This window comes from Peromyscus maniculatus, chromosome 23 (assembly GCF_049852395.1).
Source record: "Peromyscus maniculatus bairdii isolate BWxNUB_F1_BW_parent chromosome 23, HU_Pman_BW_mat_3.1, whole genome shotgun sequence".
NCBI classification, from domain to species: domain Eukaryota; kingdom Metazoa; phylum Chordata; class Mammalia; order Rodentia; family Cricetidae; genus Peromyscus; species Peromyscus maniculatus.
This window is the reverse complement of record NC_134874.1, coordinates 58,191,998-58,206,458: the sequence shown is the minus strand read 5'-3', so window position 1 is coordinate 58,206,458 and position 14,461 is coordinate 58,191,998. Positions and strand designations below refer to the sequence as shown.

Sequence of the window (14,461 nt, the reverse complement as noted above, 5' to 3'; positions counted from 1 at the left end):
GTCCTCTTTATCTCCTTTCACCCACCTCCATTTTCCAGAGGATTTACACAGGTCTTGCTGTTTTGTCCAAAAGGCAGTCACAGAGTAAGTTGGAGGGTTAAAGTGACCAAGATGATGAGCAGCCTAGATTGGTATGAAGTCCTTCCTGGTTGTAGACGCTGCTGTTTTCCATGCAGTGTGAGTGGTCCTACAAGCACAACCAAAGCTAGGAAGGTAGAGGGTCATGGGGTACATATGCTTTATGAACCCCAATTGTCCCACAACTGTTCTGAAGCTGGATTAAGCTGAAAGAGATGCAAACTGGCAGCTCAGACCCAATAGCTGGAGGATGAATGCAGGCAGGAGCCTGTTGCCCTGGGTTGGAGGGAGCTGGCACTCTGGAGATGAGTTCTGGCTCACTTCTGTGGCAGTCACTCCTCACCAGGTCTGGAATTCTATTGGGCCATTTCAGTTTCCACACTTCAAAGGAGAAAGAAACATGAAAGCACCTCTATTAGTGACTTTGACAGATAAATTTCTGTGCTATATTTCCCTTCCTGATTCCTCCATTCTGAACCTTTAACCCCGTTAGAAAACTCTCCACCCTTCCTTCCCACCCTGTTGTCCCCATTTTAGGCTATCTGCTTTTGCCTCAACCTTCCAGGACTTTACATGAACAGGAAGCTGTGAATTTGCCATCTAATGTACTACATATCAAATTCTGGGCCTTCTGAGTGGGTATAAGGATATTAAAATGGCATATTGAAAAGACAACATAGGAATTCATCTGTGTGGCCCAACCAACTGTTATCCATATAGGTCTCCACTCTCCTCTCTTTCCTTGTGGCCCCTGATGCAAGGGTTCAGGGCTCACCTTGGGGTGGGCAGGCAGCAGCAGCAGCAGCTGCACAGTGCTCTCAGTGCATGGGAAATTTGCTTCCTCACCAGCTTCAAGACCCTGAATGGCCTGGAGCCAGATGTTGTGGGTGCCACCTGGTGCTGGTCACTGGGAATGTCTGACCCCTGGGATGAATCTTCTTCACAGAAGCCCAGGTTCAGAAATCCTGTGGGTGTTTCATCCAAGACTGACTCAGGGGAGGAGAGATTGCCAGGCAGGGGGTCAACAGAATTCCTGTTGACTGCAATGTCCTCTGTAGCAGTGTTGATGACGTCAGCCATAAGAGCTTCTCTTTCTGGGACTGTGTTGTCTGAAGAGGACAGCACCTCCAGGAAGGAGGATCTGTGAGGCATGGTGTAGCTTCTACATCTTTTGCCTCTTTCCTCCACACCCTCCTCCTTAAAGTGACCCTTCCCAGCATGTGTACTGGTTGTAAATGCTGGTTCACTGGCTCTCTTCAAGGGGAGAGGGAGGCGAACAGGAACTGCAGGGCTAATGGTTAACCAGGGCATCTGCTCTTGCTGATGGCTGTCCCCACCACTCAGCTGATATTTGAGAATGTTGCAAGTAGCTGTTACATGATTATCTTCTTGCCTGTGAGTTAGGGATGAAACAATCTCCTCACATGTATAGCCGATGGTGCACATGGTCTCCACGACCTTGGGCAGGATTTCTTTGGTGGCAGGCAGTACATGTTCTTGAATTGGGCCCAGCCATGCTGTTTTCACAAGCTGACAGATTGTGAATCGGTACCAGATAGGGACCATGAGTAGTCGGGCAATGATGAAATAACAGGGTTTTGACAGATGGTAGGGAATGGGACACATTGTGGTGGTGATGACTCTGTGCATACCTTCAAGGGTTTCTTCCATGTATGGAAAGTGCCCTGTGACCAGGACATACAGGACGATACCCAAGCTCCACATATCACCTGCCAGTCCATCATAGGGCTTTCTGGCCAAGATCTCTGGGGCCCAATAGAGCAAGGAGCCACAGATCTCCTCCAACATCTGCCCCTCTGTGATTTCAATTGCCATACCAAAGTCACAAAGCTTTGCATTTCCTGCTGCATCGACTAGGATGTTTTCTAATTTGATATCACGGTGTGCAATGTGTCTCTGGTGGAGGAAGTGAACTGCTGACACCACCTGCTGGAAAATCACTCTAGCCTCCTCCTCCTTTAGACAGCCCAGTGCCTGGAGGCAGCTCTCCAGATCTTCTCCTGCCACATACTCCATAATCAGATAAGTGGTTGACAGTGTGTCGATCATGTCAAAAAATCGAACGATGTTCCTATGTTCTAAAGACTGAAGAATGTTCACTTCAGTACTGATGTCAGCCACACTGTTGGTGTTTTTCTCAAGGACCTTGACAGCCACTTGTGTATGTGTGGGAAGGTGGCAGGCCAGCTTCACCTCCCCGAAGGAACCACAACCTAGAGATGTTAACATCCTGAAATCCTTTTCAAGATAGTCCTCTTCCATGTGGCTGCCCATGGTGTTCTGCTCAATTTCAACCACTTTATCTTGAGGGCAATCTCAGCCCCACACAATGCTAAAAGAAAAAGATTAATGCACTTTTAGAAGGGGAGGACATAGCTATGGATTCTCTGTTATGAAATTGAGATATCCCAAACAATCTAATGATGCTCTTCAAGGATATAAAAATACTAGAAGAACCCAAACCTAAGGCAGTGGATGAGAAATCATAGGAAAGATCAGAGTTGGTATAAGTAAATTTGGTATGCAAAGGAAAATCCTGAGAATCCTGAAAGAATGATCTGCTCTGTTCACAGATGTGCCACGATGCAAACAAAGAGAAGTCAGATAAAAATAACACCACAGAAAAATCGATGTTGTAACTGATACAACTACAGTCCAGATGGTCCTTAGGACATTACAGTATTTATACTCCAGAAAGTTATAAAATATGAAAGGAATTCCTCGACATGTGTGAATATTGAGTAAAAATAAAATAAAAACACTTAAACACATAAGTCCTAAACACCAGTGTGGATTGGCAACAAAAACAGCTCCAAACAAGGCAGAGCCCAGATCTCATGGATTCCCTGAATCATTCAAAGCTTTGCAGAAGAATGAAGACCAGGGTTATAGAAAATACTTCAAGAAAGAAAAAGCAAAGGAACACATCCAAACTCATCCCTGTGCCAGTGTTAGCCTGATCCCACCACCAAGTAAGCTCAACAAATGGAACAAGTGTGAGCTCCTTTCTTTGAAGAACATAGATGTGAAAATCATTCATGAGAGTCCCTCATTCTTCACCTCCATCTCAGCAACACACTAAAGAGCCTTTGTTCAAGGTCAGAATGGCAGAAGTAACATTTGTAACAAATGGAACAACAGCATAGCACATAAGGAGATTGTGGGAAGAATCCACACTCAGCACAGTGACTAGAGAACTGCTGTGCTATAAGGTAAGTAGCTAAACTAAATATAGTTTTTAGGAGACAAGGCAGGTCCACAAACAGAAACAGGATCTACTTTGTCTCTCCTGGTCACAGGAAGGAGAGGCCTAGGCTTGTGTAAAGTCACAGTATCAGACATAAAGATATGGTGGGGGACTGACATAGTGCAGAGGAACATGATCAAAGTACAGTATAGGCATGTATGGAAATGTATCATGCAATTGCTTATGAGAACGTATATAAAATTTATCCAGAGATAACCCATACTCAGAATGGTAAACATGGTATGTATTCACTCACAAGTGGATACTAGATGCAAAGCAAAGGTTAACCAGATTACAACCCACAGCTCCAGAGAAGCTAGCTAACAATGAAGATGCCAAGAGAGACACATAGATAGCCCAACAAAGGAGAAATAGATGAGATCCACATGAGCAAACTGGGGGTTAGTTGGGGTAATGGAGGGCAAGGAATGGAGGATGAGAACATAAGGGAATGGGGGGAGTGAGCTGGAAAAAGGACAGAGTGGGAAAGCAAAAAAGGAGATAACACAATAAAAGAAGACATCATTGGAATAGAGAGAAACAGGGTGCTAGAGAAGTTCTCAGGAATCCACAAAGATGACCCCACCGTAGACTATTAGCAATCGTCAAGAGGGTGCCTGAACTGTCCTACTCCAGTAATCAGAACAGTGAATAGCCTAACTGTCATCATAGAGCCTCCATGCAGTAACTGATGGAAGCAGAGGCAGATATCTACAACCAAGGCCAGGCCAAGCTCCAGGAGTCCAATCAATGAGAGAGAGGAGGGATACTATGTGCAAGAGACATTGAGATCATGATGGAAAAAAGCACAGAGACAACTAGCCAAAGTAGAGGAAATATGAACTGTGGACCAATAGCTGAGGAGCCCCCATGGGACTGGACTAAGCCCTCTGGGTAGGAGAGACTGCTGTTTAGCTTGAATTGGCTAGGGGGCCCCCAGGCAGTGGGATTGGGATCCATGCCTGGTGCATAAGCAGGCTTTTTGGAACTCAGTGTCTATGGTGGGACACCTTGTGCAGACTTAGTGCAGGGCTTGGACCTGCCTCAACTGAATGTACCAGTCTCTGCTAATTCCCAATGTGAAACCTTGCCTTGGAGGAGGTGGGAATGGGGGGTGTGTTGGGAGGAGGCTTGGGAGTAGGAGGAGGGAGGACGGGGAAATCTGTGGTTGGTATGTAAAATGAAAAGAAAAATTTATAATAATAAAAATAAAATGAAATTCTCTAAGAACAAAAAATTAAATGTTTCTTCAAAAGTATTTACACATAAAAAAAAGAAAAAAACAAAAATTTAAATATAATCTATTTGAACCTCGTTATCCCATGTTTAGTTGCTATCCCTTGGGGCCTGCTCTTTTCTCAAGGAAAACTGAAGAGCAGTGGATCTGGTGGAGAGAGCAGGTGAGGGGTAACTGGGAGGAGTGGAGGGAGGGAAGCATCCAGTCAGGATGAAGTGTACAAAATAAGAATAAATATAAAGACAACCGAAAAACATAAATATAAATATGAAGCAGCAAATCTAAATCCCAGAACCCAAAACTAACAAAGTGGAAATCAACTTGTCCAATCTCAACAACTAGCAGCAATGATCTGCAGTATTTCAGAAGTCCATAAAATGGAGGGAAGGCACACTTTCAAGCACATTTCATGAAAGAAATATTACCCCAATTTCCAAACCATATAAGACATTTCAAAAAGATCCTAGTATCAGCCAATATCCTTGAATGACAGATTAGAAAAAACCTGAATGAGAATAATTGATAGCTCACCTCATTCAACACCACATTAATAAGACCAGACTTCATGATCAAGACATCTTTAACCAGGAACACTCAAGATTCGTCCACAGACACAAATTGCCAAAGGGCATAGCATACATACCACACTGAGGTAAGTCCTAAATCAGACATCAGTGGAATGGAATGCCTAATTCAGGAAAAACTTGGAATTATTGAAAGTGTTACTACAAACATGCCAGTTCCACAAACACAAGTGTCACATTTTGTTCACTGTAGGTCATGTGCAGGCAGGGGGATAGCCTTTGTATAAGGGGTCCAATTCAATGGGACTTGACCCTTTGACAAAGTACTTGTCCAATTCAATGGGTCAGGAAGTAAAATGTAGCAGATAAATATGATCAAAATAGAGTAGAGCCAGATGTCAGTCATGATCAAATTCCTCATCCTATGAATTTAATATATAACAATAAATTTGTAAAATACACAAGAACACTGCCAAAAATGACACAGAAAAGAAGATGATAGAAGGAAAATAAGTTGAGATGAAGAAAAAGGAATTACTGAAAAAAAAATACTACCCATGCCAATAATGTAAATAAAGAAATAATTAAACAATTGACAATATCGCAAACTGAGAACTTGGGAATCAAACTCACTATGTCCAGATCCAACAGGTCAGTGAAAAGGTCAAGTATATGGGAAACAACAGAGTCCAACTGCTCTCCCAACAACCAACAGATTTTCCGAAGTACAGACAAAACCCAGCCTTAGGCAGTGCCTTTTTATTGGCTAGTATCTAGCATACATCACAAGGATTCCGTGTGATGTCACATGCAATGGACCAATCAAGGCTCGGAAAAAAACCACAGTGATTTTTTAAAATTATTTTCTGTTAAATTATTAATTTTTTTCCATTCACATTCTTGTTCCCAAGGAAATGCCCTTAGCAGAGAGGGCTGCTATCCTTCCCAACCCCACTCCTGTTACTTTCCCAGAAGCCAAGACAGATTCATTGCTGTCACACAGTCACACATTGAACATATCTCTCCCATCCACCCTGTGAATATAATCAATGAGCTCTTCAAATAGCCTAAATTCCAGATCCCATCCTCTGTCATGTAGCATAGGTCTTATATTAACCAAGCCTGCTTCTTGATGTTGAAGCAACTCCTTTCCCCTCAGATACCATGAAGTTAATAGAGACACACTTTGTGTGGTGGGAATAAAACTCCTTCAGACACCCACACAGTGTCCAGATCATCTTTACTAATGACCTTTTGTCTGAAAGGAAGATCTGTCCATGCATCACTGTCCTTCTGTAAGCTCTGGCCATTCCCTCCTCCCCCTGATAAAAAATAAAAATACATCCAAGAAGGAGGGAAATAATGAGTCAAACGGAAAGTTAAAGTCTAGGAAATAAAACTAGACAAACACTCTGAAAGTACTGAGTATCAAGAAAGACTCATACAGTGACCAGGACAATTCACTGATGAATTCTACCATCTCAACATAAAACAGCAATGTTCTCCAAATATTTCAGTATCCTATAAGTCTGAGGGAAATTACAAATTTTTCTCATCAAAGATGCATTACCCTTATTCTCACACCAAGTAAATAAAACTTAAAAAGAGGCGGAATCCAGTGTCAGGCGAAATCCTGGACTAACAGATTATAAAAATCCTTAATGAGAGATAGCTCACACCAAATTCAACAACACATTAAGACCATACTTCATGATCACCCAGGAACATTAAGATTCGTCCACACATACAAATTGACGCAAAACAGAACACACACACAACACTGAAGTAAGTCCTATATTCAGACATCAAAGGAATGAAATGCGGTTTCAGGAAAACATTTGGAACTAGAGAGACTGTTACTTCAAGTGTTCCAGTTCCACAAACACAACTGTCACATTTTGTTTCCTAGGGATTCTGAACAAGCAGAGGGAAGAACCTTAGATCATTTGGAAGTACTTGTCACATTCAATGTGTGGGTAAGTGAAATAGAGCATGTAAATATAATCAAAATGCAAAATAATCAGATATAGGAAGTCATGATCAAATTCCTCATGCTATAGAGATAATATATACCACTATATGTGTAAATTCCAAAAGAACAAAGGCAAAAATTATAAAGAAATTGATAAAAGGAAAATGAGGTAAAATAAGGAAAAAGCATTTACAGGCACAAATCAAAACCCAAACCAAAGATGTAAATAAAGCAATGAATAGATACCAATAGATACAAAAGCCCAAACTGAAAGCCTGGGAAATATACTCACTAAGTCGAGATCCAACAGGCTTTGAAAAGTCCAAATTTAGCAGAAGCAACTGAATCCAACTGCTCTCCCACCAACCAACTGCTTCTTTGAAGTACAAAGAATAAACCCAGCCCTAGGTGGCGCCCTTTTATTGGCTGATATCTAGCTTACATCACTTGGACTCCATGTGATGTCACATGCAATGGTCCAATCAAGGCTTGGAAAAATCCATAGTGATTTTTAATTTTTTTCTCTCACATTCTTGTGTCAAGCCACTCTACTAATAATTTTTTCCTGGTTATGATCTAATAGTTGGCAAAGATCTACTTACAGGAGGCAGGGTTTATTTAACTTCAGATATAGAAACACAAGTCAACCCAATGGGAGGAAATAATGGCATGGACATCAGCATAGTTGTCCCGTTGGTTATATGGCATTTGTCATCTCAATATTCTTCTGACATTTCCTTGACCTATCCAAATAGCACTAATGCAATCTCAAGCATGTGTCTCTAGTCAGAAGTGTCAAGTTACATTTTAGGTGCCATGACAGATACAGTCATCTGTGGTTCTTTCTTCTTGACTTTAGTCAGAGTATCTGCATGTGAACAGGCCAATGTTCATGCCTGTCTATTGGACCACCTGACACACACAAATTCAGTCAGTGTGATCCCCAGGCTCCTTGGGATTTGTCTCTTCCATAAACTGTCCAGTGGGCCCCTGATAATAGTACTCTATCAATTGTGAATAAATGGAGTCCCTGTATTCACAAATCTAGTCTGCCTTGAAGACTGTCACAGGAAATTTCTCCACTAGGTTGACACATACAAACACCACACGTCTCTCATTTGAAATGGAACGCGAGTCTTTCAGAAACAGGTCTCTTTGGCCAGATGTCGTATCCTCTGTGGGTCCTCCCATCTACTATCGCCTGGTCTCCATGTGGGAAGAGTGGACTGTTCCCTTCCTTTCTCCACATTGCCTTTCTGGTTTACTCTTTATATGGGTCCTTACTCCTTTGTGGATTCCAGTGCTCTTCCTTTCTTGCATGCCAAAGAATGAACTTCCCCTTTGTTACCTTGAACCTTTATACTCATCTGGTACCATGTAAATACTGTCTAAACTTCTCTCCACATTGAGACTTCTCAGCTTTATAATTTTTATTTTTTAAGATTATAAATGTGAGTCCGGCATTATTACCTATTGTATTTAGGCTGCTGAGTTCCAAATTTCTTTTTACATTGTGATATCACACACAATGAAGTATTAAATTTTTATTCAAACAGGTGTTATATTCCAAACTGAAAATAGTGATGTCAAAGTTAAGTAATGCAAAAAATGCTTCTATTCAGAGCAGGTGGTGTCTAACACTGCGACAAGCTATTGGCCTAGGTACATAGAACACCAGTGTATAATGATCAGCCTTAGGGACATTTACATTGTATCACCTCATCACCAGTTCATGGATCACTGTGGAGGAGTAGAAAGATTCTAAGGGACAGACAGTGTTGATTACTTCTAGGAAACAGTGTCCTCAGTACACAACAAGGCAGTTGAGTCATGAACTCACATTAAGTGTGACAGCATGCACAAGCCTAGTGCAAACACACGGGGGACCAAATTCCTGAATTGAGATTGGAGGTAGCCATGAAGATCTACCACTAGCAGAGGAGTAATTGGCATTTGACACATGCATGGGGAGAAGTAGTACGAAATTTCATCTATAGTTATACCCTGGGTTACTCCACTATGTTCCAGTGGAATGCAGTCCAAACATATACGTGGACAGGACTCATTTTACTCGATGGTTGAAAACTAGGACAGAAAGTTTAAGAGATACAGACAGGTGTTAGATCTAAGGTAACTGAGGGGAAGGGACTGAGTGCAAATCTTAAAAGAAATAATAACAAGAAATAAGTAATTCCGTGATCTTGGGTCAAACCTGGCGATTTAACACTGTAGGAAGTTTATGACAAAGCTCCTGGAATTGACAAAGACATGTATTATACTAAACAGAAAACTTAAGCTGTGCACAGTGATAATATTTGGGGTCCCTTCGGTTTAAAAGAGCACCCATAGAAGACTATAAATGAGAATATGTCAATTCCTTTGGAATGTATTTGACTGAAAAGGCTGGTGAGATGGATCCCTGCTAGAGAGTGATCAAATACAGACATATTCCCATGGATTATCACAGAGAGACTACTGTAACTATAACCCAAGGCATCAGGGTACAGTTTAAGATGGTGGTAGTGCATACTAGAATTTTAAAAACGGTTCTGTGTTGCAGGAAGTAAAGAGTTGCAAACTTAAGGAGCCCAAGGAAGTGTGCATCATGGTTTCTGACTTAACTGACCAGTGTTGTGAGACATGCCCAGAGTCCTGTGAGGAGGGAGGGCCTCAGAGGGTATTGCATCTGGGACGTCTTTTGCTGAGGAAAGCCATATGCATGGTGTGGAGTTGAACCCACATTGTGTGTTATATAGCAAGCAGACCAGATGTTAATGGATGGTGCATTGTGGATCATATCATCTCAATACTACACTTAGGTGTTGGGTGTGTGTCTGAATTTGGGGATATTTTTATTTATGGCTGCTGTTCTTTCTCTAATTCAGTTGATTGTGATACTGAGGTTCTGGTTATACGAGGAGATTGTAGAATTTTGAAGAGTTTGGGCCTATATGGTAAAAGTAGGTCATTATTCACAGACTTTTGAGGGTTCAACCTACCTCAGGTTCTGGCCTCCAGTTCAGGTTCTTTGTACTCTACTCTGTAAAGAGTTGATACACTAAAATCTCACCACCTGCAGCTCTCCTGAATCCTAATATGTCTGCTCTTTAATATTGATGATATCTCTTAAAAACAAGGAAGCTTAAAGCCTATCTGCCATTACATTTTTCATTTCAGATAATTTTTCTCACAGGGAACAGAGAAGTAAATGATAAAAATGATGAGCAACTATTTGTCCAGAAGTCACCACAGTCCTTATATATATGAGCTGATATGTATTTTTGGATTTTGTTAGAATATTGGAATATTAGAACTGGAGAGTTGTGTTTTAAAGAAGTTTTAGGATAAAGTGTGGGGTCTGAGTGTGGAAATGTCTTTGTTGTACCTTATGTCTCTCTCCAAAGTACTTGTCCTTGTTACTATAAGAATTAAATTGAACATTGCTTAGTTTAATAAATTTTGATCTAGAGTCAAAACTAACTTTAGGGAGGTAATCTGTCCAGGTATGTTTTCCACCATCAAGTATTTATTACATTTTAAAGAAAGAGCATGTGCTCTGAAGATTAGATAGTTATAGCTATCGTTTTCCATGCTAACAAATGCAGAAAAGAAACTCACTACAGAGGCATAAGGTGTACAAGTCTGAAAGACATCAAAAGACAGTTTTCGGTTGGTAATACAAGGTAGGGTAGAAAATGAATTAGATACAACATTTTGGACTCACTAAAATAGGATAAATAATGGAGCTCTTTGTCTGAATTTGTCAAATGTTAATGGACTGGACATTGTTAACGTAATTCTTGACTGTATGTATTGTATATACTTATTGTATATCATTTTTTCTTATATTAGCTATAACCTCTTATTATTTTAGACAAAAATGTGGAAATGTGGTGATATATTGTGCACCCTAATAAAATTTACCTGAAGATCAGAGAACAGAAAAAGCCACTAGATTAAACATAGATGCCAGACAGTGGTGGCACATACCTTTAATCCTAGCACTCCTAAGGCAGAGATCGTCTGGATGTCCGTGAGTTCAAAGCCACCCTGTACTACATATGATTGACTCAATCTAGGAGATAAACAGAGTCAAAGAGTGGTAGACTTTTTGGTTGAGGAAGCTCATTCAACCTGAATCCTATCAGCTGAGGACTTTTCATGCTGAGGAGTCCTAGAGGTAAGAACTGTCAGGGGCTTGTTGCTTTGTCCCTCTGAACTTCTGACAAAGTTTACTGTGGTTCCCAATATATCATGAATGAGCTAATGTTAAAGAATTTCCACCTGGGCAATGGTGGCTCATGGCTTTAATGCCAGCACGCAGGAGGCAGAAGCAGGTGGATCTCAGTGAGTTTGAGACCAGCCTGGTCTACAAAGCAAGTTCTAGGACAGCCAGGGCTGTTACACATGGAAACCCTGTCTCAAAAAACAAAAACGAAGACAATTTCCCTTCCTCTTATGACCAATTTTTTTGTTACTTCAGATGATTTAAAAAGAAAAAGCCATCTTTTTCAGCTAATCACTGCAGAAAATTAAACCTGCTTAGGAAATGAAAGGAAAAATTGGTTTCTCCCATGAGGTCACACAGGACACACAAAGGACACTGAAGGGCAGGCCCTATGCGCAGCAGTAGATGGCAACAAAAAAAAAATGAACTCAGTGGGGATTGATGACTTTTTCTATTTGTTTGTTTCCTATTGTGGATTATTTTTATTCACTTATTTATTTTGCATGTCTGTGTGTTTTTAATGAGGGCAAGAGAAAAGATGTGTTTTGGGGTGGGTAGGAAGGTGAAGGAGATCTGGGAGGAGTGGGGGAAGGAAAACCCTGATAACAAAATGGTGCATGAAAAAAATCTATTTTCAATAAACAACAAAATTAAAAAATGAAATCAATGATATCTTGGAAGTTTTGGGGCTCAAAATATTCTGTTTTTGCAATATTTGTCTTACACATCATTTGCTTAGATATGATGGTTTCCAATTATATTTTTTATATTTTTTATTTTTCCTTTTTATTGATGGAAAATATCTTTTTTCTTACATGATATATCCTAATTACAGTTTCCCCACTCTGTTCTTCTCCACGTTCCTCCCCATCACTCCTCCTGCTCAGACCTAACTCCATTCTATCTCTCACTAGAAAACAATCAGGCTTCTAAAGAAAATTTATAAAATAAAATATAATATAGCAGTATATCAAACAAAAACTAGCACATCAGAATAGTACAAAACTACCACACAAGAGGAAAATTGCCCAAGAGAGCACACAAAAACAGATATAGACACAGAGACCCACTTGTTCACGCTCTCAGGAATCTCATAAAACCACTAAATGAGAAGCCATAATACATACACAAAATACATAATAAAATACAAAACAGAAAAAAATGAGAAGCATGACAGGACATTATGACACAAGGATGCTTCAAAGACACCATTGAGTTTCTTTTCTGTTGGCAATCTAGTGTTAGTTTTGTATCCTATACTTAGAAGGAGCTTTTGTTTCCTCAGTGAGACTCTCTTGGAAAAAATTAGACTTTCATTTGCAATTGTTTAGCAATTGGAAACAGCTACTGGGTTAGGAATGGAGGAATGTGAACACATCCACTTTCGCCCCATCAGGTACAGACCAGTGCAGGCCCTGTGCATGTTGCCACAGTCTCTGTGAGATCACTTGTGTGCCTGTCTTGTTGATGTAGAGGGCCTTGTTCTTCTAGTGTCCTCTAGTCCTTCTCCCTCTAACACTCTTTCTGCCGCATCTACCACAGTCATCCCTACATCCTGAGGGGAGGGATTAGAGGGAGACATAACATTTAGGGCTGAGAGTTCCAAGGTCTATCATTCTCAGCATAATGTCCAACTGTGGGTCTCTCTATTTGCTCTCATCTGCTGCAGGAGGAAGCTTCTCTGACAGTGGTTGAGGAAGGCACTGATCTATTGCAGAATGTCATTAGGAGTTGTCTTATTGCTATGGCCTTTTAATAGAACAGTGGTATTTGGTTTTACCCTCCTCCCTTGTTCCGTTTACTTTCAGGGCTTTGGCACACACACAAAAGTGTCAGGTGTGGTTTCCATAGAGGGGACCTAAAGTCAAATCAGATGTTGACTGGTTACTCCCTCAAAATCTATGCCACAGTTGCACTAGCTTATATTGCAGGCAAGACACGTGTGTTTGTGTGTTTGTGCGTGTGCATGTGCGTGTGCGTGTGTGTGTGTGTGCGCGCGCGCCTACCTTTCCATGTGTTCTACACACTACCTAGTTTTGTTGTTGTTTGTTTTATTTTGTTCTGGTTGGGTGTTTTTCCTGTTTGTTTCCTAAAGAGAGAAAAGGGGGTCAGGGAGTTGGTTGGTTGGCTTTAAGGAGTATCTGGGAGGAGATGAGGGAGGGCAAATCATGATAACAACATACTGTATGAAAAAATGTTTTTATACAAGTCACCCTGATGAACCCATTAACAAAGACAGACTCTGGCTTGTTTTCACTTTACCTGTAGTGATTGTCATAAGTTATCCTTTACCTTATTCTTGAAAGTTTACAGCTTGTAAACTAAAAAAAAAAAACAAAAAAAACTAGACAAACGACAAGATACAAGGCACACAACACATAATGTCTTACATATTTATGCAAATGTACACTGCACATGAAATAAGAGTCACAAATGTTTTTCCCAAAGAATTACATATCTCTTAAGTGATATTGACAAAATATGGAGAAATGAGTACTCATAAATACACAGGAGTTACACAATAAAGAATATAGAGTAATTTATCAAAATTGAAAAATTGTGAATGAGTGCGTAGAAAAGCCATTTTGATATCTATAGTCAAAGATAGACATGAGCACAAATTCTATAGAACTGGTTACAGCAGGACATTTCACAATCTTTACAGATTTAACAGAAGCTTCATGTAATTGGGTAAATATCTTATTAACTGACATCTGACTTTGGGTTATAATTAAAAGAATTGGTCTATTCTATTCTAGTATGCAGCTAATTATGCAGTATTTTTGGCAGAGTAATTCCTTCATGTCAAAATCATATTCATTTTAATAATGTGCCTTTCTTCATAGCAAAAGCATACATGAAATGTAAGCACGATGAATCCAAGAAACATACCAAAGGCATCAAAAACACATGGATCCATATGAAAACATTTGATGCTGTAAAGGGAAAGTTATGCAATGTGGGAGAGGTAAAGAATACATACACATCCCATTAATATTCTCTTTAATATTTATTGAGAGAAACAATGAAATTTTATGAAAACAGGCTTTCTAATTTAGAGAACTATGTAAAAACAATAGAAGATGAGAGCATAAAGATCAGTTTCATCAGGAAACAGAACCAACAAATATAAAATCTCAAATTGCTAACTCTG

General features: G+C 40.2%; 1 protein-coding gene across 1 annotated transcript in view; it reads right to left on the bottom strand.

The window, feature by feature from the left end:
- The window catches only part of LOC102906506 (vomeronasal type-2 receptor 26-like), a 194,515-nt gene that overhangs the window by 23,733 nt on the left and 156,321 nt on the right, over positions 1–14,461 (bottom strand). Inside the window, exons 10-11 of the mRNA XM_076560666.1 lie at positions 854–2,431; positions 26–459 (exon numbers count right to left, since the gene is read on the bottom strand). Of these exons, the coding sequence (XP_076416781.1) occupies positions 2,322–2,431 (110 nt within the window). The 3' untranslated portion in view covers positions 26–459; positions 854–2,321. The remainder of the gene's footprint in view (positions 1–25; positions 460–853; positions 2,432–14,461) is intronic.